The sequence below is a fragment of the Melanotaenia boesemani genome, chromosome 22, assembly GCF_017639745.1.
Source record: "Melanotaenia boesemani isolate fMelBoe1 chromosome 22, fMelBoe1.pri, whole genome shotgun sequence".
Taxonomy (NCBI): Eukaryota; Metazoa; Chordata; class Actinopteri; order Atheriniformes; family Melanotaeniidae; genus Melanotaenia; species Melanotaenia boesemani.
In genome coordinates this window covers 24,426,800-24,449,592 of record NC_055703.1, presented here as the reverse complement: position 1 = coordinate 24,449,592, position 22,793 = coordinate 24,426,800, and the positions used below count along the sequence as shown (strand labels likewise).

The window sequence follows — 22,793 nt, the reverse complement described above, 5'->3', positions numbered from 1 at the left end:
GACACCAGCTGTTTGACCCGACCACGCCTCCTTCCTGACCTGCTGAGTGTTGACTCCCAATAGGAAGCCGACTTCCTCCAAACACTCGGCCTCCCTCCTTCCTTTCAGACTTATTGTTGCCCCCTGGCAGTGATGAATCCCAGACTCGCTCCAAGTTCAATGCAGCATCACTCAGTCAGCTGTTGCAGGAGCTAAATAGGACTGAAGGAAACCCGGTGTTGTTGTCTGGTAGAGGTGGTTTTATACATAAATATATATATGTTACTCATAGACACTTCATTTCAGTCTAGTTCTTTGGTCATGTAACATACCTCAGCCTTTTCTCCTGTTTCCCTTCCTTAAGAATAGCTTCTTGACAGCCATGTTTCCATGGAAACCATTTCTGATGTGGCTTCAGCCAACAGTGGATGAACTAACTGAAGGTCCAGATGCATCTCTCAGGTCCAATAAGATTCCATCATGATTCAATATGATGGTAGAATTTGCTTTTACTTATTATGAAAAATGAATGATATGTATGCTGATATAAGCTCCACTAAGCAATACAAAAATCTACTACATGGACAATGACCTCTTTCTGCTGATTTTGTTTATATCTTGTGACATCTAAAATAATTTCAATAGATATTTAAATCACTGGCAGAGAAAATAAATGTGAAAATAAATCACTGCAAATTTCTGTTGCAGTTTCTGACAACCGTTTTTTCTCAGCCTGCACAAATCAAGCCGAAATTGAGGAATTTACTCTTTAAATGACTAAAACAACTGACTTGTTCTCTACAACTATAAATTCTCAATAACTTGTTTCAGTCTCTACTTTTCTTTTACTCTATATCTTAATCATCTTACATAAAAACAAACTGATAAACTTTATAGGAATTAAATAAGAAGATTAGGTAATAATGAAATAAGACCACACAAAAGTCCAATAATCAGTTTGTCCCTGGTGGTGTTTTGACTTTGAACACAGACCCTTTGAGAAGCTGCCGCTTTCCAGCAAAACTGAAGTGGATATGCTGAGATCATTATTATTAGCTGGACTTTAAAAATGACACAAAGGTGTTGTACTCTGAGTGAGGCAGATTAACACCACCCTGCTTCAGTTACGTGTATCTCCAGGGGGTGCCATCACATGTCTAATCCTTTGATCTGAATGGGCAGCGATGGTGAGGATGGCAAGGATGAAGGTTTATGAGAAGCTCCTTGTGCTTGATCGGTCTCTTTAAACTGCAGCTGTGAACAGGCAGCTGGTGGTTAACAGTTTTAAGAGCAGGATTAGGAGGGTGGGATGTTTCTTTCTCAGGGGCAAATATGCTGCTTGGAAATAGCTTCGTATACAAACAATAAATAGCGTTGTAAGTCCATATTTATGTTTAGTTGGTTAATTTATTTAATCCATGGTGGATTCAAACTAAAATCTGGGCCTACAACTGTGGAGCCTTGTCACAGAATGAAGTTTCAGCTCAGAAACAAGATGATGGTGTAGATTCTCAGTCATCCATGTCATGGTAATCCTATTTTAAGGGAAATAAATGCCTTAAGAAACAAGAAATGATCCTGATGCCTTTATTCAAGCATGTAGGAAAAGTTGAGAAACAAGCAAAAATTGGCCGTTTGCCTGACTGAGTCCCAGCTTGGTGCTAAACTGAGCACCAGCCTTTTGAAATAGCAGAAGTGAACTTCCTTTATGACCCTACATGAGTTAGTACGCCAGTGTAATGTCATCCACATGCTTTATTTGACACTGCTGTGAAGCTAAAGCACCACTGACAAGCAGGTCAACTTTAACAAAGCTTGAAAATGTGATAATTGGGTCAGGATCTGCTCTGTAGTTGCTTTTCACATACACACTTCACACTGAGATTTGTGCTCTGAATGTCTCGAAAGCTAAACATGAACCCAAATTAAGGGACAGGTCAGGAGCAAATGCTGCAAACATCTGCATATTCAGGTGGAGCACCTCCATAACATGTCTTGGAACTTCATTTTCTGCATGCATGAAAACAGCTTTAGAGTTTATAGCTAACAGGATGTCCAGTCAGTGCAGACAGTGTGAAGCCTGAAGCATATCTCCATGCGAATCTTTACATTCAACCCTACAAAATACCCCCCCCCCCCCCCCCCCAAAAAAAAAACTGGACTGGTAAAGTTTTTTAACATTTTCAAATGTGTCCATTTTGCATCACATATTCTGGCCATGAGGATGGTGAAAGATGAAGAGTTTCTTGGTGTAATTTTGAACCATTCTCGGGTCATTCAGTCTGCACACATTGATCTTAGACCATTATAGTCTGCATGGTCCTTTTTAGGGAAGCACAGATACGCGATACCAGTATTGGGTCTGATGCCATGTGCATGTACTTGTACTCGGTATTCATAAAAGTATTCCTATTCTAAAAGAACTTGATGCCAATGTGAAAAACTTGCGTTATAAACAATGAATACATTGATGCAAAGAGATTAATCTGTGGAATTAACGTGTTATTTCTTTTAGCACAATAATGCATAAACAACTAAGTTATTACGAGTTCTATTTTAAAAATCTGAATTTGGCATTATTTAGACGAGAGAAGCTGATTTGGGGGCATTTAGGTGCTTTGTCACAGCGGTGAACTGAATCTACCAAAAAATAAATAAATAAACACTTTATTCTACTTAGTTATGAAGATTCTAACAGTTTTACATGCAGTTAAATCCAGAGTCCAACCTCACAACCAGCTTCTTTTCACGTTTTATAGTGATTATAAAGACATGACTAGATAAAGAAAATAAGTCAAATTCAATTAATTCAGGACAGCGATTAGGAATTACAGCCTTCATCCCTCTGCCTTAATTTGTGTGCGTGTGTGTGTTGGTGTGTGTGTGTGTGTATGTGTGGTATAGCATGCTTTGCTCTTTCTGAAACATGTGTGATGCTTTTGTGTTGTTTCGAGGTTCTTGTGTCATTGTTGTAACGGTGCTGCATGCTTGGGGGTGGAATATGGCCCACCATCTGTCCTTTGTAGTCACTCAATTGTGTTTAACACACACGCACACATATGCAAACTCCTGTTATGACCTCAACCCCCCCCCCCCCCCCCCCCCCCCCCACACACACACACATACACACACAAACCTCTAACATTTAGGTTATTAGTAGGCTCTCAAATTAAAACAATCTCCAAATGAATCTGGAGGAAGTGGATGTTACACTTTAATGTTAAAAAGTTTTAACTGCTCATATTAACAGATGATATTATGGTAATTCAGTCAGTCACGTGCATCACAAGTATTTTAAAGATACAAGCTATCTTTTTCTTCTCATTCTTGTTTTGCCTGTTAAGTGGCTGTAGGGAAACGCCCAGCAGCCACTGTGTTAAAAGGACAGGAAGCGGATTTTACTACTCAGCCAAAATCCGATTTTTGGTCAATTTACAAAAATCAGTCATAACATGAGCGGAAAATCTTTTAAAATAAGAGACATTTGTGTTTCCCATTTTTTTGCTGCCTGTGACAAGAAAAGGTTCAGGCTGTTGGAGCCCATGCAGAGATCAGTATGTTGAGTGGTGGTGTATTATTATTATTATTACATTTGGAATAACAAGATTCATTTTGTTTTTTCCATTTCACCTTTTTAAGGCTGCAGATTTTTGTGGTGTTTGTATGTTTGCATGCATGAGATAGATACTCCAGCTCTATCTATCTATCTATCTATCTATCTATCTATCTATCTATCTATCTATCTATCTATCTATCTATCTATCTATCTATCTATCTATCTGTTTCTTTTTATGTTAATACTGAGAAAAGTTATAGGAGCAATATTTATACAATACAATATTATATGAAAACTTCATTCTCTGAAATGTGTCTAAAATCTTTTTTGAATTTGAATTTAACTTTATTGTCATTACAACAAGTGCAACAAAATTATAGGATCAGGCAGACCGAGGCATCAGCCGCAGGGACGGAGCACCTATTTCACAGATGGAAAAAGATAACATTAGGAATGACGGGATCACATCAGCAATGTTTGTAGAAATTACACACAAAAGTTGAACACATATACATCTGAAAACCTCAGACATAAATTTACATTATTACATTACTTTAAATGCACACATATACACACACAGTATAACATGACTAGACACAGTATACAAAACATAATTTACAATATACACTTATTTTGCACGTTATCTGACAAGCAGAAGATGGTGTTTAAAAGTTCATTAAAGTTCTATGTTTAGATTCAAAATTGACTGATGTACAAAATGTTTTTTATGTAACTTTTTTGGATCAATTCACAGATAATTTATGCTGCATTTAATATTAAATGTTAAAAATCTCATGTGCGGACAAGTCTGATGATATATCGTATCTAACGATATGGTGAGGACATTCCTAGGGTCTTTGTGTAATTTTAAAGCAATTTCCTACTTAAATTGATTGGGTTACCCCAATTATCCAATCAGAATAAAGAAATCATCCTCCAGCTCCACCCTTTTACCCAAATAAGGTCATTGGTGATTCAAGATTTGAAATCATAGTTGAAAACGTAATGAGCTTAGTTAGGATTCCCACATTTATTCTTTAAATCAAGAACATTACAGTCTTGTTAGGTTTTATATTACGTGTAGCAGAATAAATACCTTCCACAATGTGTTCAAAATAGGCTATTTTATTTTGTGTTATCATACCGGAAGTTCAGCGACTTCGTTCTGGCTAACTTATCGTAGCGTCACTAGCCGCCTCAGGCAGAGAAAACCACGGCTGTTGCTCGGTCAGTGTGGTGTGCGAGACGTTTGTGTCCTCAGTGTTTATATGCACTCACAACTTAACAGTCAGCAACAGTGTAAAAAATAGCCTTCCGTCACTTAACAGCACCCCGGACGATGAATGGTAAGTCAACGAACGGTACGTTGGGAGGAATGGCCTGTATCGAGGGTCTACCCCCGCTGCCGAAGAGCCTGAGCGGATTGCTGAACTCAAGCGGCGGCTCCTGGAGAGATATGGAGAGGATGTACGTGAAGAAAACCATGATCCAGGACGACCTGAGCCGAGGCAGGAACAACGCCGACAACCTGCTGGCCAACAAGCCGGCCAACCTCGACGCTGCTCTGGCTCTTCTGAGGAAAGAGATGGTAACTAATTCAGCCAATGTTCGTTTTTATCTGTCGACAGGAAAATGCTGCTTTTTTTTCCACTGCTGGTTCAGGCGACACAGAGCCGTTTAATCCCACTACGATGGCCATTTACATTCAGCCAAATTCCCAAAGGAATCCCTTGTGGTTAGAATTGGCTTCTGGAAAAACACAGCTTAAGCCCTTTTAGGAAAATTAAGATCTCCTGTGTGTGTTCGGCATACATATAATTTGTCATACACCAAACTATATAAATAAAATATTAAATTACAGAAATGGATCGAGCTGTTTGCGACTGCATGTTTAGATGTCCTTTTGTACTGTTATCAAGTTAATTATTTACAAGTTAATGAAAAGAAAATTGCGAATTTTTCCGTGCTATTAAAAAAAACGATGTATAGTGAGCACAAAATTCAGCAAAATGAGAAAAACAGCTTCAGGATCAGCTTCGAGACAAAGTAAACCAATGGGTTTGTGTTGATTTGTAAAATGGGGTTTAACTCATACAAAAACCTCAAATTAACTAATACCTGTTATTAGATTCACTGAGATGTAAATCAGAATTAAGGACTTAAACTCTTTTTCACTTCCTTTAGAGCAGTAGGGGGTTTTAAATCAGATCCAGATTAGGTTTCATGATTAAGTTGGACGCCTTAACTATTTTTGGTCAACTAAACAAAAGCTTGTTTGAATAGGTTAAAGGGGAAAAAACTTAGAGATTTTAGAAATAAAACATTAATGTAATTAGTGGAAATTTCATCATGTGTTAATTTCGTTACTGCTTCCTTCCCAGGTGGGACTGCGTCAGCAGGACATGTCCCTGCTGTGCCAGCTGTGGTCTCTCCATGAGTCCATCCAGGAGTACAAGGGCAGCTGCCAGGACCTGAGCGCCGCCTCCAGCCTCAGTATGATGGAGAACGGCTACTTTGACGAGGACGATGAGTATTACCCGGAGCCTGGCGCCACCCCTACAGGGGAACAGCCGTACGGAGAAGTTGGAGATGGGGCTGGAACAATGGCTGCAGCCAAGAACGGGAGCAGCAGCGGCAAAGACGACAGCTGGGACTCCTTCCGCGTTGGCATCTAAGGCCTCTTTTATCAGCGTTTTTCTGCAGATGAATTCATATTTTTGGGACAACAGACTGGATTAAGCTGGAGGGAAAATTCAGCCTCAAAGAGGGGAGTGTCTGGTTGGAGATTGCGGCCTCTGATATGTTTTTGTTATAGTCTAGAGAAGTGTAATACTCCAGCTTAGCTTCAACTCCTCCTCAGGTGAAATATACACCTGCTTCAGCAGCAGGAGCTTCATCAAACTGCAGAGCCGAGCGAACAAGTAGCTGGCTAACAACCTCTAAAACAAAGACTTCATGTATTCTTAATTAGGCTACATTATATAGCTCTTTTTATTAACTTTGCTGCTTCTATATCAGCTGGACTTACTGTCCAGTTTCTGGCTGAACTTTTCTTTTTTTTTACATATACAAAATATATAAACAGTTTTATTATTTATTATATAATATAAATAACAAAAGGTTCTTTTTCTTGTTACTCTACATGGAAATTAGTGCTGCTCCACTACCAGGTGCAGGCAGAGACTGGTTGGAAATCCCACAACTGTGGGTGGGATTTCCGAACTGTGCAGTCGGACTTGTTGCAATAAGATAATCCATTCTGTGGACAAGTTGATGTAGATCTAGTGTGTTGTACTTGTAACTGATGATATCATTCATATACATAAATCCAGACGGCCCAGAATGAGGTGTTAAGATATGGAGAAAGAAGTGGGGTCTTCATGCGTGGTAGCCTGCAGACATGAGGGCTACACTGTCCTGTCTTTTTATGGTGCAGATGTCTGCTCTGAAAATGTGAAATGCTCAAAATGCTGGAAACAGTTTTGGCTGTTTGCATAGATGAAAAAAAAAGCCTCCAAGCCCTGTCTTGACATGACAGCTTTCTGACTTAGTGTGCAGGCCTGAATCTGGATGGCCCATTGTCTGTTAAAATATTACAGAAACCGAGGAGTAAAACAAGTTTTAATACAACTTGGTTGTTGTATTTAGAGATATTGCCATCAGTCCCATTAATGATCATAAATGGGAATGTGACACTGTTGTGAAGCATCAATTAGGGCAGCCAGATCTAGTCCAATTGTATTTGCAAGGTTCACCAACTCAACTTAATCCTTGTGATAATGGAGATGTTATTGGCCTTAGTAAATACTTGCTCACCTAGTTTTGGCCTGAAATCCGATGGGCTTTACATGCATTACCTACATTTCTTTGCTAACTATGGCCTTCAGGTATTGCTGGCGGTGTAAACAGAAGGCAGTGTCTCTAAACTCAGTTGTGCAAAACTAAAGAACAGGGTTGTATCTCTGCTGGGTTTAATTACCCCTCTTACCTTCAAGGTCAGGCTGATCATTATTTTATATCAGTGTTCCAACATATCTGCATCCCTTACAGGAGCTGTTACTATCTCAGCTTCTTTCTAAATCTGTTGCAGATAGAAACCTTCTATTACAAGACAGTACTGTTTCATACATGTGAACAAAGTTGGGGGAAAATAACATTGAAATAAGGCTGTTTGTGTCAAACACACAAACGGCCTCATTTCAGACTTTTAAGTGATTTCTTTGACTGTTTCTTTCACCGGGTGAAGACGTCTGGGTGTGCGAACTCTCATACGTATGATTGACCTGCTCAGTCTTTCAATCTGCAGCAAAAAGTTCTCAGCTGAGCCCGTAGCATGAAGCACCACAGCTCAGTACACAGCGTCTGAACCGTCACTCTGACACAGTGTAGAAAGCTCAGTTTATTTCCAGAGATGTGTTCTTTTTATGTCTGTATATATCGTATGTTGTCGCCCGGTTTGAACACAAACCAAAGAAAGTACAGCACTCAACATTGTATTTGGTCAAAGGTGCTTAAGTACACAGTCACAACAAACTCCTTGTGAATGATGGTATCTGACATCTTGAGGAATGTCTCTTAACGGCTCATCTAAACCTGTTTAGTCCACCACAGCAGGTTTTATTCTATCTATGTAATCTGTGCAGCTCAAGAGCTACACTGACTGATTGATTAGTTACTACAATGCTATTATGCTTTTATGATTAATCTGTACTTTCTTTACTCCACCATGTCAGAAAACTAAATATTTCAGGGTTTTGGGAATTAATCTTGAACTGTGAACATCATTTTCTGATCTTTAATGGACCACACGGCTAGTTGCAGTAGTAAAACCAACAGATGGCGTGTTTAAGAAACGGCATCTCGCAAGACTTGATCATTTATTAGATGAAATATTAATTAATATTTTGGGAAAATTGCATTAAATCTGCTGTTTTTATTTGAAGCAGTTGTAGCTGTAATTCATGCAAACGCTTGTGCTAACTAGCTAACCTTTAGCTGAGTGATGGCGCCTGTGTGGCGTCTCATTTGAACATCTGCCTTATCAGCTTTAGATGGTACTTTCTGTGGTAACCATGGTGACAGAGTAACAGGGAATCAGGGTTTAAATTCTGGATGTGATTGCTAATAAATGTTTAAAGCCAGCAGTTCGACTACAGAAAATTTCCAAAATGTCCAAATCAGTTTAATAAAATCTGTCACCGTCTTTAGACATGAACTTAATGTTTAACAAGGTCTGAATGTTTGTTTTCTTCTTAACTGGAGCTTGGTGTCTGTACAGAAATCTTCAAACATTTCCAGTAACATTAGCCTTTCAGGTTCCCTGCACGTCCGAAAATCGCATTCAGACTGTATCCATGTGGATTCACAAGTCAAATCTCGACCCAGACTTTATATTGGATGTCTACACAATTAGTGCCTTTGCAAACTTGTTGCTTGTTGTCCAAGAAAGGAGTGAAAATGAACCATAAACATGCATCTGGTTTCTAAAGCTGCTGCATGAAGAATTTAAGACTTAGCCCCTAAATCCTTTTGCTAATGGTGCATTACATCGCTGCTTAAAAAATGTATTAAAGCTAACTAATTGTTGCTGGTCTTTCACTATGCTCTGACTACAAATTCCCAGAATAAGCTGATTAAAAGCTTTAAGAAACATTCTTGTTCGCTTAAACAAAAGTGCATTGACTTTGTTCCTTTCCAGGCTCTTCTGTTTCTTCTTGCTTTTTCTCCTCAAAGATGTATTTGCATGTTATTGATGACAGCCAGTTAGACTCTTATTGAGAATAATCTACATGTGGCAGCCTTAAAACCAGTCATATCACTTATGGTACGCTCCTCACTTGTAATATTTTGCACTTGTTTGTGTTAAATCTCCCCGAGAACAACAACTACCTGATCCTCTGAGTTGGTCTTTATTACACAGGCACGGTTTCGCTCCTTGTACAGTAACACTACTGTGTCGAAATCCAGCACAAGAGAGCTAAAAAAAAAAAAAAAAGAGAAAAGGAGCTTTAAATTCAACACCAGCTAATTGTACCCACTGTCGTGTTTGTTTCCTGCAGCCTAAAAAAACCCCCTTTTTCCTGTGATTATTGGATGTTTAACATACAGATGTCATCTCAGGGTAAACTTGTGACAAAGTGTATTTTTGTGTGTGTTTGGCTCCTTACAAAAAGACATTGGATTGAAATGTGACTCTGGGGCCATTCTGGCATTATAGTGATGTATTTTGTGATTCGAATGTTGAATGTTTTCATGCAAGTCTCATAATCAAAGAGCCTCTTTCTCAGCTCCCGATTTTTTACCAACTTTGATCAGTCAAAGGAGGTTGAAATAATTAAGCCGACTTAATAAACCAGAATCCACAAAAGCTTGATGTGTTATGACTAAAGTGATGAGTATTTCTGCATCAGTCACGCCTTGGTGTTTACACCCCTGCTTTAGTGGTTAAATCACTAGGGAGGGGTGTGACACGTCACTGAGACTTGTACTGTAATGCCTCCTCTACAATCCACATAAGCTGGCCAAGTTTAGCATTTCAAGATGTGAATGAGCAAAGAAAATAAGTATTAAATGGCATCAAGTGAAACAGGTCATCCATGTAAAGATATCTTCTCTTTACCTGCTGGATTTCATTCCATTGTACCACTCATCATAATCAGTCACTGTTGGGTTAAAAAAACAAACATTTTGATGTATTTTGTGTTGCATAAATAGAGGATCTTTGGAAGATGATATGAAGGGTTGTGTTCATTCCTCCTGCTCTTTAATCCATGGATGACCTTACTACTGTTTGTTTAGACTGTAGTCTCAATGCTCTCCTGTCATACGGACTATACTGATCCGCATTTAATAAAGTGATTCCATACTTTTCAGGTCTAGGGTGATGTTTCAATTTAATGATCTGGGTTGCAGAAATATATTTGATTAACTTTATAACAGAAGCAGATTAATTTAAAGTTATTTTATAAAGTTATTTCTAAAGTCTTTAGCCAAGCAGACTGACAGAGGCTGTTTAAGGTCCCACCACAGCATTTCAGTCAGGATGATTCTTTTCTTCTTCTCTTTCTGTTATAGATTTGCTGATGTGTCCAGGACTATTTTCCTGGTGCAGTCTTTGTACCTGACCATGTTCAGAATGTCTCTTTTTTTGTGTTGGTGAAGCCACTTTACACTAACCTATGAATCAAGCGTAAAACCCAACCAGTTTCGTGTCTACAAACAGCAGACAAATGATTAAAGAACTGATTGTAGAAGTTAACTGTATTTTTAGAGCAACAAGGTGATTCCCAAAGAGCTATTAATGAAAAATTAGCATATCTCGTCATGATGTGAAGGTGTCCTTAATACATTTGAAGACACTGGACAAGAGGAGGACAATAGAGGAAGAGGCAAGCCTAAAACCTATCTACAGCAGATGAAGAGGATCTGAAAGTGATGCTCTCACAATAAATTAATCAAAGACCTGAACCAGGACCTGAGAGATGCATCTGGACCTTCAGTTGATCCATCTGCTGTCTGCCAAAGCTTCGTCAGAAATGGTCTCCATGGAAGGAAGGCTGTAAAGAAGCAGTTCTAAAGGAAGGGAAACAGGGAGAAAAGGCTGAGGTATGTGATATGGCTCAAGAAGTGGACTGAAAATCTGTGGCAACAGGTCTGGTGGAGAGATGGATCCTACCAGAACCCAGACCTCATCTGGACAGAGAATGAAACAAAAGAAGAACTTTGGAAAATCCTTCAAGAAGCCTGGAGAACTTATCCTGGAGACTACCGAATGACAGGAAGGTGTCATTCAGGGTTCAGGGTGTGTTAAAAAAAAAAGATGGCCATACCAAATATTCAGTTTTAAGCTTGTTAAATTTGTACAAATTCTGTTTTGCCATATATTTGCATACACAAGTAAATCATTTCCCATTTTTCAAGCAGTTTATATATAAAAATGAGGGGTGGCTCTACACTTAAACAGCTCAAAGACTTGTATTGATGACCTCCAGTGGTTCTCACCCAGCAGCAGTGATGTAGCACCGTAAGCCAGGGTGTGGTGATATGAAACTATAATCACCACAAAGTGTAAAAAAAAAAAAAAAACAATCCCAGCTGTCTAAGATGCAGCAAGCTTCAATTTAGAATTTTTCCAATCATTCTTTTATGCTTCTTATGTATCATGCCCCTTTTTTTACCCTCAGAAATAGATTCTGAGTCCTAAATGTTCAGAGGAATGTGTTTTTGTTTAAACCACTCAACATTGACTCACACTTTTCTGTTAATAAAAAGGTTTCCGACTCAAAGGGTGACGACTTTGCACCAACAAGATGTTTTCCAAAGAGCTACTAGCTGAAAACTTGCCATGACTAATAATAGAAAATAAACAACTGCTCCTATTTCATGTTTTACTGGCAGCAAATGAAGATTAATGGTTGCCTCAATACTTTTGCACAGTACCAGGCTGCACATTACCCACATTAGAAAAGAGAAATAAAGAAAATAAAGAGAATAAAAGGAAGTGAGTTATATATATTGTAAGAAGAGAGCTAGTTTGATATTTTAATGGGCTCAAATACAAGCCTTTATAACAGGAAAGGGATGCATCAGCAGCTACATTGGATTACGCTGTAGATCAAGCTCGGTGCTCTTCCTCAGGAAGCATCCAGCCTGAAAGAGGAGGAAAGCCGGGGAATCACCAAAGGCATTTAATCCCTTGCAGGCATGAAAGTCTGCACCACATTTTGTATAAAAAATCTGACCTACTTGTGGCACAAGAGAAGAAGTGATTGAGCATCATGTGGGCACTTAATCTTACATTTTTACTGTGGTCTATTTAATGATTGTTTACTAAATTCTGAATCCCTGTAGTCATGCTACTAAGATGGAAGCATATAAAAGGATGCAAAAATCAACTATCATCTTAAGCACTAAAATAATGAATAGCCCCAGTAAAACTGAGGAAGACTCATCTCTCAGACCAAACTACACTTCATCTCTTCTCTCTCTGCTGCTGCCCTGATTCCTTCTTCTTCTTCTTTTTCCTGAATGCATCTGACTTGCATTTAAATGCACTGATCTGCATTTTGGTCTTCAGGAGCTGCCATGCCTGCTCAGTTCCAGTCTAATTGATCATTACTGCAGCAGGATGCTTTGATGTAGCAGCTTCTGATGCTGAGAGGTTCAGATGAATTACTAATGATGATAACACTGTTTTTATTTTCATACTTGGACCATTTAAATTCTCACGAACCTCCCCGAAAGACTGGAGAAATAGGTCGTTCATCATTTTTTCAGGTGGTTTAGTATTCTCTGTGGCATCTAGTTATAGATCTTACATTGTAACAGAGAATAAAAAGTAAAAGACAAGGCTGGTATTTCTTTATGTGCCATTTAAACAACTGTAGACTGGGATGAATGTGCATCATGTTGCCTCTCTCCTGTGCGCTGGTCTCATGCTGTCTGCCTCAGCGTCTGTTAGGAGATTAGAGCAGATTAACATAATCTTGACTGAGAGAGCAAATCCAAGGTGCGCATCACTCTCTCTACAGGCCAGGATGGGGCAGATTGGCACATCAAGCCAGGCTGGCTGGTTCGGCTGAAGTCACAATAACCTACATGCATGAGAGCTGAGCTTCCTCTGCGGATATTTTAAGATCAAAGTCAGCAGTTGCTATGGTTAGGAAGACTCTTTTCTGATGCAAATGGTTTATTTCCGATCAGTATTTTTGCTCTTTTCAGACCACTGATCCCAGACCTGCTTGTGTTTCTGGCATTTGCAGCCTCTGTGATTGAAATACAAATGAACAGTTTACTATGCAACCGTCTGTCTGTAATGCATCATTTAAATGTTGATATCATGTCCTTATTTAGCTGTTCTGCTTCCTGCTTGCATCTTTTTCATAAGAAGTTTCTTATGAGACAGAATCTGGAATTATTGGATAGATGCTGTGATTTTTTTTTTTTTTTTTTGTGCAGAATTGTCTCCTTCTTTCCTCCTATCATCCTGAGGTTTGTAGTTTCCAATTCCAGTCATGCAGATTTTAGATGTTTCCCTGCTCCGACACACCTCATTAAAATAAAATGGATTTTTCCAACAGCTTTTTACAGCCTGTTAATGACCCATTCATTTCAGTCAGGTGCATTGAAGCAAGAAACATCTAAAACCTGCTTCATCTGACTTCTTTTAGCCCACCTCCAGGTCAATACACTGGTCCTCTTTGTCATTTGAGGTAACATAAATATAAAAGTTTCAGTTAAATTCCAGCCTGTTGCAGCATCAGGGGATCCTGACTGTAGCCCTTTGTTCACACTGGTGCAGTCCTGCTGAATGGCTGTAAGGTGATGGCTGTTACAGTAATCTGATTAGTAAAACTCAGATTAAACTGCTGCGTACTGCAAGAAATGAATGAATGAAAGAATGAATGAATGAATACTTTATTTATTTCGGTTTAAAAACAAAAAATAAGTATATAAAATTACATTTTCTCAGAAGAATTAATCAGACAGCAACCGAAAAAGGAATAGGCTGAAGCCCCAGGGCTTATTTTTGCCTATCCTGTACTATCATAGAAATAATTCACAATAAGACATCAAAAATAAAAAACAACAACAATCTAATTCAATCAATTTCATTGTAACCTTTGATAATTTTTGATTTTAAAGTCTTCTTGAAAACTAACATAGAGTTACACATCTTAATGTCATCGTTTAATCCATTCCATAATTTTACACCCAAAAATAAATAACACTTCCCAAATATGCGTTTTAAGTTTATGAAATTTGCTGATTTATATCCTGCATCAATTCAAAGAGTGTATGACAGAAACAATAAAACAGGTGGAACTCTAAATAGTATGCAGCGATCTCCAGAAAGGGAAGTAAACAACAGTGAAATTGGTGATTTTACAACTTAAAGCACATAGAAGCAGACATCAGTCCCAAAAGCAGCTGAAATGTGGATTAATCAGATCAAAGGAAGTGTCCACAGTCTCTCTGGGCACATTCACACCAGCCTGTTTTATTCAAATTCCAGTAATTGCTTGGAAAGTCCACTTTAAGGGGACCAGTGTCAGGGTAGTTACTCTAAAAAAGTTATTAGTTACTTGTTACTTATTACTTCCGTAAATTGTAATGAAATTACTTTACTAGTTACTGCATTTGAAAAGTAACGCCACAACTTATTACTTTACCATTTCTTAATTCACCGTGTAGAAACGGACACACATCACTGCCTGTCTGCAGAGTGTTTACTGTATATTGTAAACAAAATGGCTTTAAAACCACAAGAACAACATCCCTGTCTGTGGGAAGAAATGGGCACGCTTTCCTCATAATCATTTTATCTGGTATTTTTCTAAACCTGGGCGATTCATTAGTTGACAGGGGGAGCATGTCTCCTACAATGAACCTGTAACTAGCTTGTTGATTTTTGTCTTACCGACTGCTGTGCTTCAGGAAATGTTGAAAAAAACTTAGCTTGTTGAGGCGGGTCGGCTGCTTGTTTAAGGGTCGGGTGTTGAAGGACTCCTTCCACTGACCGGCTAGCAGTGTCTTTAACCACATGTTTGGACTGAAACTGGACTGAACTGAAAATAATGCGAATATGGCCACTGACCAAAAGCCCCCGTCTCCGTCTCCTGCTGCATTTTTCATTTTTCTTGTTGGCGCACAAACAGCTACGTCACGCAAATCAATTTCTATGGCAACGTGCCCAGGCAAGCACACACACATGCAGCAGCATGCACGTATAACTTAAAACAGATCAGAACTTTACACATAGACAAACACAAACAATGCACTACTTTACTTCGTTACCCAAAACAGTAATACTGTTACTGTAATGCGTTACTCTGTAACGCGTTATTCCCAACATTGAAGGGGACCATATACAGGAAGCAGGCTACAAAACAAAGTGCATTGTGGGTTCAGTGAACGGCATTGTGGGTAAGCACAACCAAAACATTAGCATGTGTGGGACAATAGGTGGCTCTGGATGGGCGAAATGGCTCGCAGTCGTGGCAATGTTTCTGAACAGAGTTGATATACGGCATCGTCCTTGTGTAATCCATTTTCAGGTTACATTTCTGTGGGCTGTGTTGACAGAAAATTACTTTCCACTGGCCTTCTCAGCCCATATAGCTGTATTGACACATGACAGGTTCTGCTACAAGGCTTGAACGTCATCCGACATTGCTTTTTTTTATACCCAATCCTGACACCCTTGCATGTTATCAATTAATCTGCTGTATTGTAGAATCTTCCAAATCTCTGGTATCAACTCTTTTTTCTTGCCTTTTACAATAAGTTAGTTGGTGAAGACACTGAATGTCACATCTTTGGACTTATGTTTGTTACATAAAGGTTCAAACTATTTAAGAAGGTTTAAGTTTTTGTTGAGTTGTAGAAAACTTGGCTGTTCTTGATATGATTTCTGTATTTAAATGTAAGGACAGATTGCAAAGTAATTACCCAAGTCCTACATAGTATGCACGTATAGTGAAATTAGCATGCATGAAAACAGATTTCTACATTTCACTTTAGTTTTTATGTAGTTTTGCATTAGAAGCGCTGTATGAGCTGAACCGTGTTACTCCTTACATATTCTGTGGATGAAAACACTTCACAGAACATTCCTCTTGAAGTGCTGTCCTAACTGTTCGCAGGCATGTTTTAACAAGCCTCATATCTGTATGAGCTGAAGCAAACACATATGTACAATGAGGTTCATTATTCTAATAGTGCAAAAAAATCTATTTTTTTCCACTTAGGCCAGAAATATAACAGTAAAGAGAGATCTGGAGGAAAGCTTTCTGCAGCTTGAGAGAAAAGAAAACAGCCGAGTTGGGAAATGACCTAATTACCACAAAAAGTTACACGATTTTTATTCAACTCACATGTAAAATTCAATTTGTGTTAGAGAGACGACACAAGAGCAACTCTTTAACAGGCACAGCAGTCAAATGTAAATAGAAATAAACAGAAAAGCAGCAAAAATGGGGCGTCATTCATTTAAATAGGTTTATTTTTTAAGAAATATACATAAACAAGTACCCTAAAAACCATCATCAAGAACAGTGGCAGCCAATCACGAAGATATTAACTTCAGATTAACAAAGATAAAAATATACCTTACATTTTAAAAAAATAAACAAAAAAACAACCATTTTTACCCCATTATCAATATTATATGTATACATTTGCAGTTTTAAAGCAACATCCATGAAAATGATTGAATATTAAGGGCTGTGATTATTAATAGAACATCATCTTTCCCAGCAGAGAAGCAGCAGATGTTTTCTACAGGGAAACTTCAGCTGTTCAGACTCCTCACAGCTAAATGTTGAGTAAACGCCACAAAACTTCAGTCTGCTTCGGATGTTTGTTCTACCAACTAAACATAGTCTTGTTTGCAGAAACGGGGACAGCAGTTTGTGACGTTGATCAGCTGCAGCAGGTCAGCCAGTAACAGAATAATAAACATCTCACGTCTGGTGTTAAGGTTTTACCTTCCTTCTGGGCTGCATGTGATTAATTTAGTCTCAACACTGGAGGTTATGTAGCTTTGTCTTTACAAAAGGAGAATAAAAGAGGAAAACACTGATTACTGAATTCTACAATGATCGATTAGTTGTTCTTTCTTCAGAGATATATGCCTCTAAACTCAGATTTAAAAAAAATGAGAATTATGTCCCATGATGGCTGAATCCTGGGGAACTCCAGTTCAATAAACAAACTGTTTGACCTTCCATCTGTAACATCAGAGGATGAGATAAAAATCATTTAATCAAGATCATTAATCAAATCATTAATAAAAAGCAAAAGAAAAGTTGAAGCATTACACAAAGAAACTAAAAATCCCTTCATCAAAACTTCACAATCTGCATTTAAATCAGGTTTTAAGAATTGGGACTTCATAGCAACCAGTTTTAACCAAAGACTCCTCGCTTGACATCTCTCCTCTATGTCCACATACGGTATTAGACATAGCTGGCAACCGGTACAATCTAAAGTTGGAACGAGAGCGAACGAGTGTGAGTGCGACACCTACTGGTGGGGAGGAATTCAAATCGTAGCTATCCCCTTTAAACAATTAGCAAAGACCTCCACAAAGCCTAAGAAAAAAGAAAGATAAAATAAATCCTAACTCAATAACCTCCAAAACCCATAGAATCTGTAGCTGTCAGAAAAAAGCCTTTCTTGTTAAATCAAATCATGAGGGTTGCCATGGTAGCAATAAATACGTCTGGAGAAAACTCTACCATCTGAGAATCAAGGAGGTGGAAGTGTTATGGTTTGTTGTTGCTTTGCTTGTTTATGGACTAGTCAGCTTGTTGCCCCTAGCTCAGCTAGAAATGATAATAATATTAATAAATGACTCAAGGCCAACTCTTTTGGACTTATGTATATTAATTCCCTAAAAACTGCACTTTTAGATAAGAAAATACATCTGTGGCTGTTAACAACTACCAAGCCGATCCGCCTGACAGGTGGATACCTATTTGACACAGGCCGGCTGGTTGCTCGCTAAATACTTTCAGATTTACTCTTAGATCAATTGTGGCTCCTCGCAACCAGAGTAATATAGAATATTTACTCGTCTCTCCAATTTTCTAAAAGCAAACCAACTGTCTGACATCATCTCTCTAGGACTGTAGGTCAGGGGTGTTCACAGCCAGCCTTTAAGGGCCGCTATCCTGCAGGTTTTGGATGTTTCATGCTGCAGCACATCTGAATGAGATTAAAGAATCAATATGCCTGGGATAAATCTGACAATAAGCTGTTGACCGTTGATATAAAATAGGTGTGTTGGAGCAGGCAAACATCTAAAACCTGCAGGACTGCGGCCCTCCAGGACTACAGCTGGACACCCCTGCTGTAGGTGGTGGTCTGCACATTTAAACCACAAATCTCCATTAATCACAGATATTGTATCATGATAAATATTACAGCATGAAAAACACATCTCATGGACATGTTTACAAAATGCTGATTTTTAGCCTTTTAATCTAATTAGGAATTTGGGTGATTTTGAACAGAGCCATGAAGACAACATGAGGCCATTTATCTGTCAGTTTAGTTCCAAAAGAGTCGCTGGAGAATAATAATCTAAAATACACTGTCTGATAATAACAAACCATAAGAAATGTATCTTTTTTTAATGCATTGAAAGTAGTCTATTTCTATTGGATACCATTTTTTAGCTGACATAAGCCTTTAGCGTCGCAATAAACAAGCTAAAAGTCATTAAAGTGAACTCTACTGCCCCTTTTACTCCTGTTCAGCTTCTTGATTCAGTCTGTGAGTGTGAGTCAGTTTAGGTTGGCATCTCACCACTAAGCTAAAGAATGTGCAGAGTGTTTCGTAGCTCCTGTCCAGACAGAGGAGTAGTTATAGTCAAAATTACAACCTCGGGTGTGTTTGTGTCATCCCTGGAGAGTGGCTCAGGAACTGGAGCATGTTAAACAGTAACCCGGTGCGCTTCTGGAAAATCCCTCTCAGATTCTGACTTCTTGGCTTGGCTCATTACACAGAATGATAGAAGTGCCTCTGCAATGCTGGACAGGTTTCTTTGACACGTATTTTAGCTGCTTTTACGTAAAAAAAATGAACTGGCAGCAGCAGAAGATCAAAAACAAGAAGAATACTTAAAAATCCATTTCTTTTCTTTACGTCCGAGCAGGAGGTCGGTATCCACGACCACTTGTTCATCCCTGAGATGTTTCGGTCTGATGGTGGAACAGATGTTCATTCAGACGTCAACATGTCCTGGATGCTCCACGGAAGCTTCTTACAGGCTTGAGCCACGCAGGTTTCCAACAGCAGGCCTAAACAAATGGCCACCAGAGACACACGTCTGCTGGTGTTCAGGATCACTGGAGATTAAACACACAAAGTAAATGATAAACATACAGATCTTTTTTTTAAAGTCACATAGTCAGTGTAAACCTTCATGTTATGTTAAGGAAACATCAAATAAAACACATTTATCTTCAGAGTCGGATCTCTGAACTAAGAACAATCAGGAGTTGCCACCTGCTGGTGATTTTCATTTTTCTTGCTTTTTTAAACTTTTTTTTAAATTATCCTAAATCTTTATTATCTTAAATCTGTCTTAAAGAAGAAAGGTGCTATCTGGCTTGTTCTATATATGAAAATGTGCATTAATATACTCAGCCCCTATTTTTTCATAAATAAATTAAAAGTACACATTTTTACTTTTCAGGCGTCTAATTTAGTTCAAATAGAGCCACATCTTGTGATGCCGAACTGAATTCTGGGTCCTGTTCCTTCGCTTTGCTGGTACAGCTTATAATGGAAAGTTAAGCAACAGAAGAGACAATAATTAATCAAACCAGCTGGCTAACATTGTGTCCGATCTGGCCACTGACTGGTGCTGTAATTCCCAGCATCAAGCCTGCCCCAGTCCAAAGTTAAAGCATCACATCTGTGTGGCTCCTGTCTGATGGTAAAGAAGCGTATTATTGTCTGGTACTAGCAACTTGCATATCTAAAATGTCCCCAGTTGACATCTTTTTCAGGGACTGGCTTAAATATTCCAGGAAGACTAAACTGAATCTATTATAACAACATGGTTTTGTAGCAGAAGAGTCTGGTTTGCTGGACTGGCCTGGATTTTAAGCCTCAAAGAAACAAAATACAACAAAGAAAAACTAAGAATACTGAACATTTTTTATGTATGAATGGGACAACTTCATCTCTCATTACCCAGATGTTTTCTATATTCTATTAAGAATCAAATACTGGTTTTTACTAGTTTGTTAGAATGTATTAGTGTCACATCTGTCTGTAGAAACAAACAAAATGTCGGGAAACAAAATTCCATTCATCCTTTCTGCAGCTGGGAGGAGCCACAGACGTCAGAGAGGTATCTTATAATCCAGGCAAACTAAAGTAAAGCTGTTAGAATGACTGGAATCTCGTGTCTCTTACCTCTGATGGCTTGTGAGTTAGATGTGAGCACAAACAGCTTGATGAGGCCCAGACAGAGCGGGGAGTAGTCATGCTCCCAGATGACTGCGGGGATGAGCAGGACTTTGCCGTAGCAGGACAGCAACAGGGCTCTGATAAGCAGGCTGAGCTCTACCGTCCTACCCTGCAGAAGACCCACCCACACCCAGAGGAACCAGAGCACCGCACCACAGAACGCTGACAGCTCTGCAAACACATGTGAAGACAGACTTAGCTCCATCTTTCAGGATTTTTCAGTATATTTTGCAATGTGCAATGAGGAAAAACAGTTAGCTCATAAGATGTATTTTTTGTAAAATTTAATGTCCAGAACAAATTAATTAAACAGGGTTTAACTCTGGCTTTGGTGTACGTATTTACATGATTGATCCTCATTTTAATCATGCGATCCAGTAGAATTACTATGGTCTGCTCTGTTTTCATCATTTGCTACTGTTAAAAATAATTTATTTCTCAAACAAGCTTGAATAAAGAATGTTTAAATCAACTCCCCAGCGCTTCTACAAGTCCATCTTCTAAAAATGCTCTTCTCCTCTTCGTTAAACGCAGTAACACACCGATGCAACGTATGAATTCACATCTTACCAAGGGCTGCCAGGCCAAACATGCCATAAAACTCCCATTCTTTAGCGTATCTGATGATGTCTGCAGGGTCGCTGCTCTGCTCAGAGCCATGGAGCAAAGACCACCTGAGGTAGGCTTCACACAACAGGCAGAACGCACACAACTTCCAGTGGATCTGTAGCGACATTGAGGAATATTTACAACCTTGTCTCTATAAAGAAACTAAAATAAACCACTGGGATAATGGCACGTTTCCCATTGTGTTACATCACTTCTTTCTTTTTTCTTTTTTTTAACAAGAAGTATTTTCATCTCTGTCCCAGTTTGGTAGAAACTTATAGTTGCAATCAGTACATGTTGAACACTTCAAATCATTAAATTAAACATGAAATAAGTTGGCTTTGTACCATTTTCCATATAAAAAAGTTTTACAAACATTCATGGTGTACACATGGACAGAAACTTGTAATGAACAGGTTAAAAGATAAAGGTTACTTACATTCAAGCTTGTGTTGAATAAAATGTGTCTGAAAGCTTGTGTCTTACACAAAATGGCATCAATGAGAATGATAACGGGGTCATATTCAATGTACTTATCCACTGGCTTTTGGCATGACTCCTGGAGAAACACATAGAAGTAAAATCAAGCTTGTACTTTGTAAATGTTGTCACTCACAGTTTGAACTAACAACCATTAACTCAACATTAATTAAATTATACAGCTATGGGGTAAAATCATATCTACGTTGTTTACATTTCTTTTGACTCAACTGTTAGCTAGCAAGTTATCACACAGTAATGTTACACTAAACGGCTCAAAAACAAAATGTCAACAACTAACGCACACATATTGTTATCTTCAGAATCCCGTTGCTGTAATCCCTGTGCAGCTCCGTTGCTTTTTCGTTGCATTCAATACACCTATAAATATCTTTGCCCATTCTTTAATTTTCCCGCAGCAACGAACAACATGCTAACTTTCCGGAACCGGAAGTAGAACGATTAGTATTATTCGGACTTCAAAATAAGTACAGACGTTTACTATTTTCTTTTATATAATTTAACAATCCCACAAGAAAGAGTTTGGCATCTGAAATCATAAACATGCACTCTGGACATGATACAATCTGGACAGTTTTTAACAGCTCACTGGCATCAGGCATTTTTCTCAAGTCACTAAAAATTAAGCCATTCCTAAAGAAAAGGACTCTAGATGCCTCTACAATGAACAACCATTGAGCTGTCTTTAACCTCTTTTTTATATCCAAGATTATTTAGAAAGTTGTATTTAACCAGCTTAATGACATTTTAAATGAAAGTGGAAAACTTGATAGATTTCAGTCTGGCTTCAGACCTCATCACAGCACTGAAACATCTCTGGTTACAGTGTGAAGGAGCTCCACATTAGTCCCCAGCACAGTCACAGCTTCTTTATTAGTTTGTTCCGTTTCTTTAAGTCACTGGTTCTGATGCTGCCACCCCAAGAGATGACTGGAAAATCAATTTGCACTTTCCAATACAGATTTATAAAACATGTGCATCATACACACTGAAGGACCTTAGTTTCCTTAAGAAATTACCCTGTCCCAGTGATGCATTTCCAGTTCAGTGTCTGCTATCCAGAACACTTCCCACCCCCATGTCGTCTGCCAGAATGTAAGCAATTGGCTTACATCCTCTTGACCCTCTTTGTTAAATGTGAAATTCAATTAAATTCACTTCA

At 38.6% G+C, this 22,793-nt stretch overlaps 2 protein-coding genes across 2 annotated transcripts; one reads left to right on the top strand and one right to left on the bottom strand.

Moving 5' to 3' along the window:
- Positions 1-4,527: 4,527 nt before the first annotated feature.
- fam89a (family with sequence similarity 89 member A) lies at positions 4,528-10,407 on the top strand. Its single transcript, XM_041975644.1, has 2 exons — positions 4,528-5,123; positions 5,917-10,407. Exons 1-2 carry the CDS (start codon positions 4,875-4,877, stop codon positions 6,208-6,210), a joined length of 543 nt encoding a protein of 180 aa, XP_041831578.1. The 5' UTR covers positions 4,528-4,874; the 3' UTR covers positions 6,211-10,407.
- Positions 10,408-16,520: 6,113 nt separating this feature from the next.
- arv1 (ARV1 homolog, fatty acid homeostasis modulator) lies at positions 16,521-22,054 on the bottom strand. The gene is made up of 5 exons (XM_041975629.1): positions 21,916-22,054; positions 21,570-21,689; positions 21,092-21,245; positions 20,468-20,692; positions 16,521-19,389 (listed from the first exon to the last, which is right to left on the bottom strand). The coding sequence occupies exons 1-5, from the start codon at positions 22,009-22,011 to the stop codon at positions 19,262-19,264; spliced, it is 723 nt and encodes a 240-aa protein (XP_041831563.1). The 5' UTR covers positions 22,012-22,054; the 3' UTR covers positions 16,521-19,261.
- Between the last annotated feature and the right edge of the window lie 739 nt (positions 22,055-22,793).

Excerpts from the sequence above, each read along its gene's own strand:
- arv1 (XM_041975629.1), bottom strand. The coding sequence starts at position 22,011 with ATGGGCAAAGATATTTATAGGTGTATTGAATGCAACGAAAAAGCAACG. Across the intron at positions 21,246-21,569 it reads TATTCAACACAAGCTTGAAT|ATCCACTGGAAGTTGTGTGC; the intron begins GTAAGTAACCTT and ends ATGTCGCTACAG. Across the intron at positions 20,693-21,091 it reads GTTTGGCCTGGCAGCCCTTG|AGCTGTCAGCGTTCTGTGGT; the intron begins GTAAGATGTGAA and ends ATGTGTTTGCAG.
- fam89a (XM_041975644.1), top strand. The coding sequence starts at position 4,875 with ATGAATGGTAAGTCAACGAACGGTACGTTGGGAGGAATGGCCTGTATC. Across the intron at positions 5,124-5,916 it reads CTCTTCTGAGGAAAGAGATG|GTGGGACTGCGTCAGCAGGA; the intron begins GTAACTAATTCA and ends CTTCCTTCCCAG.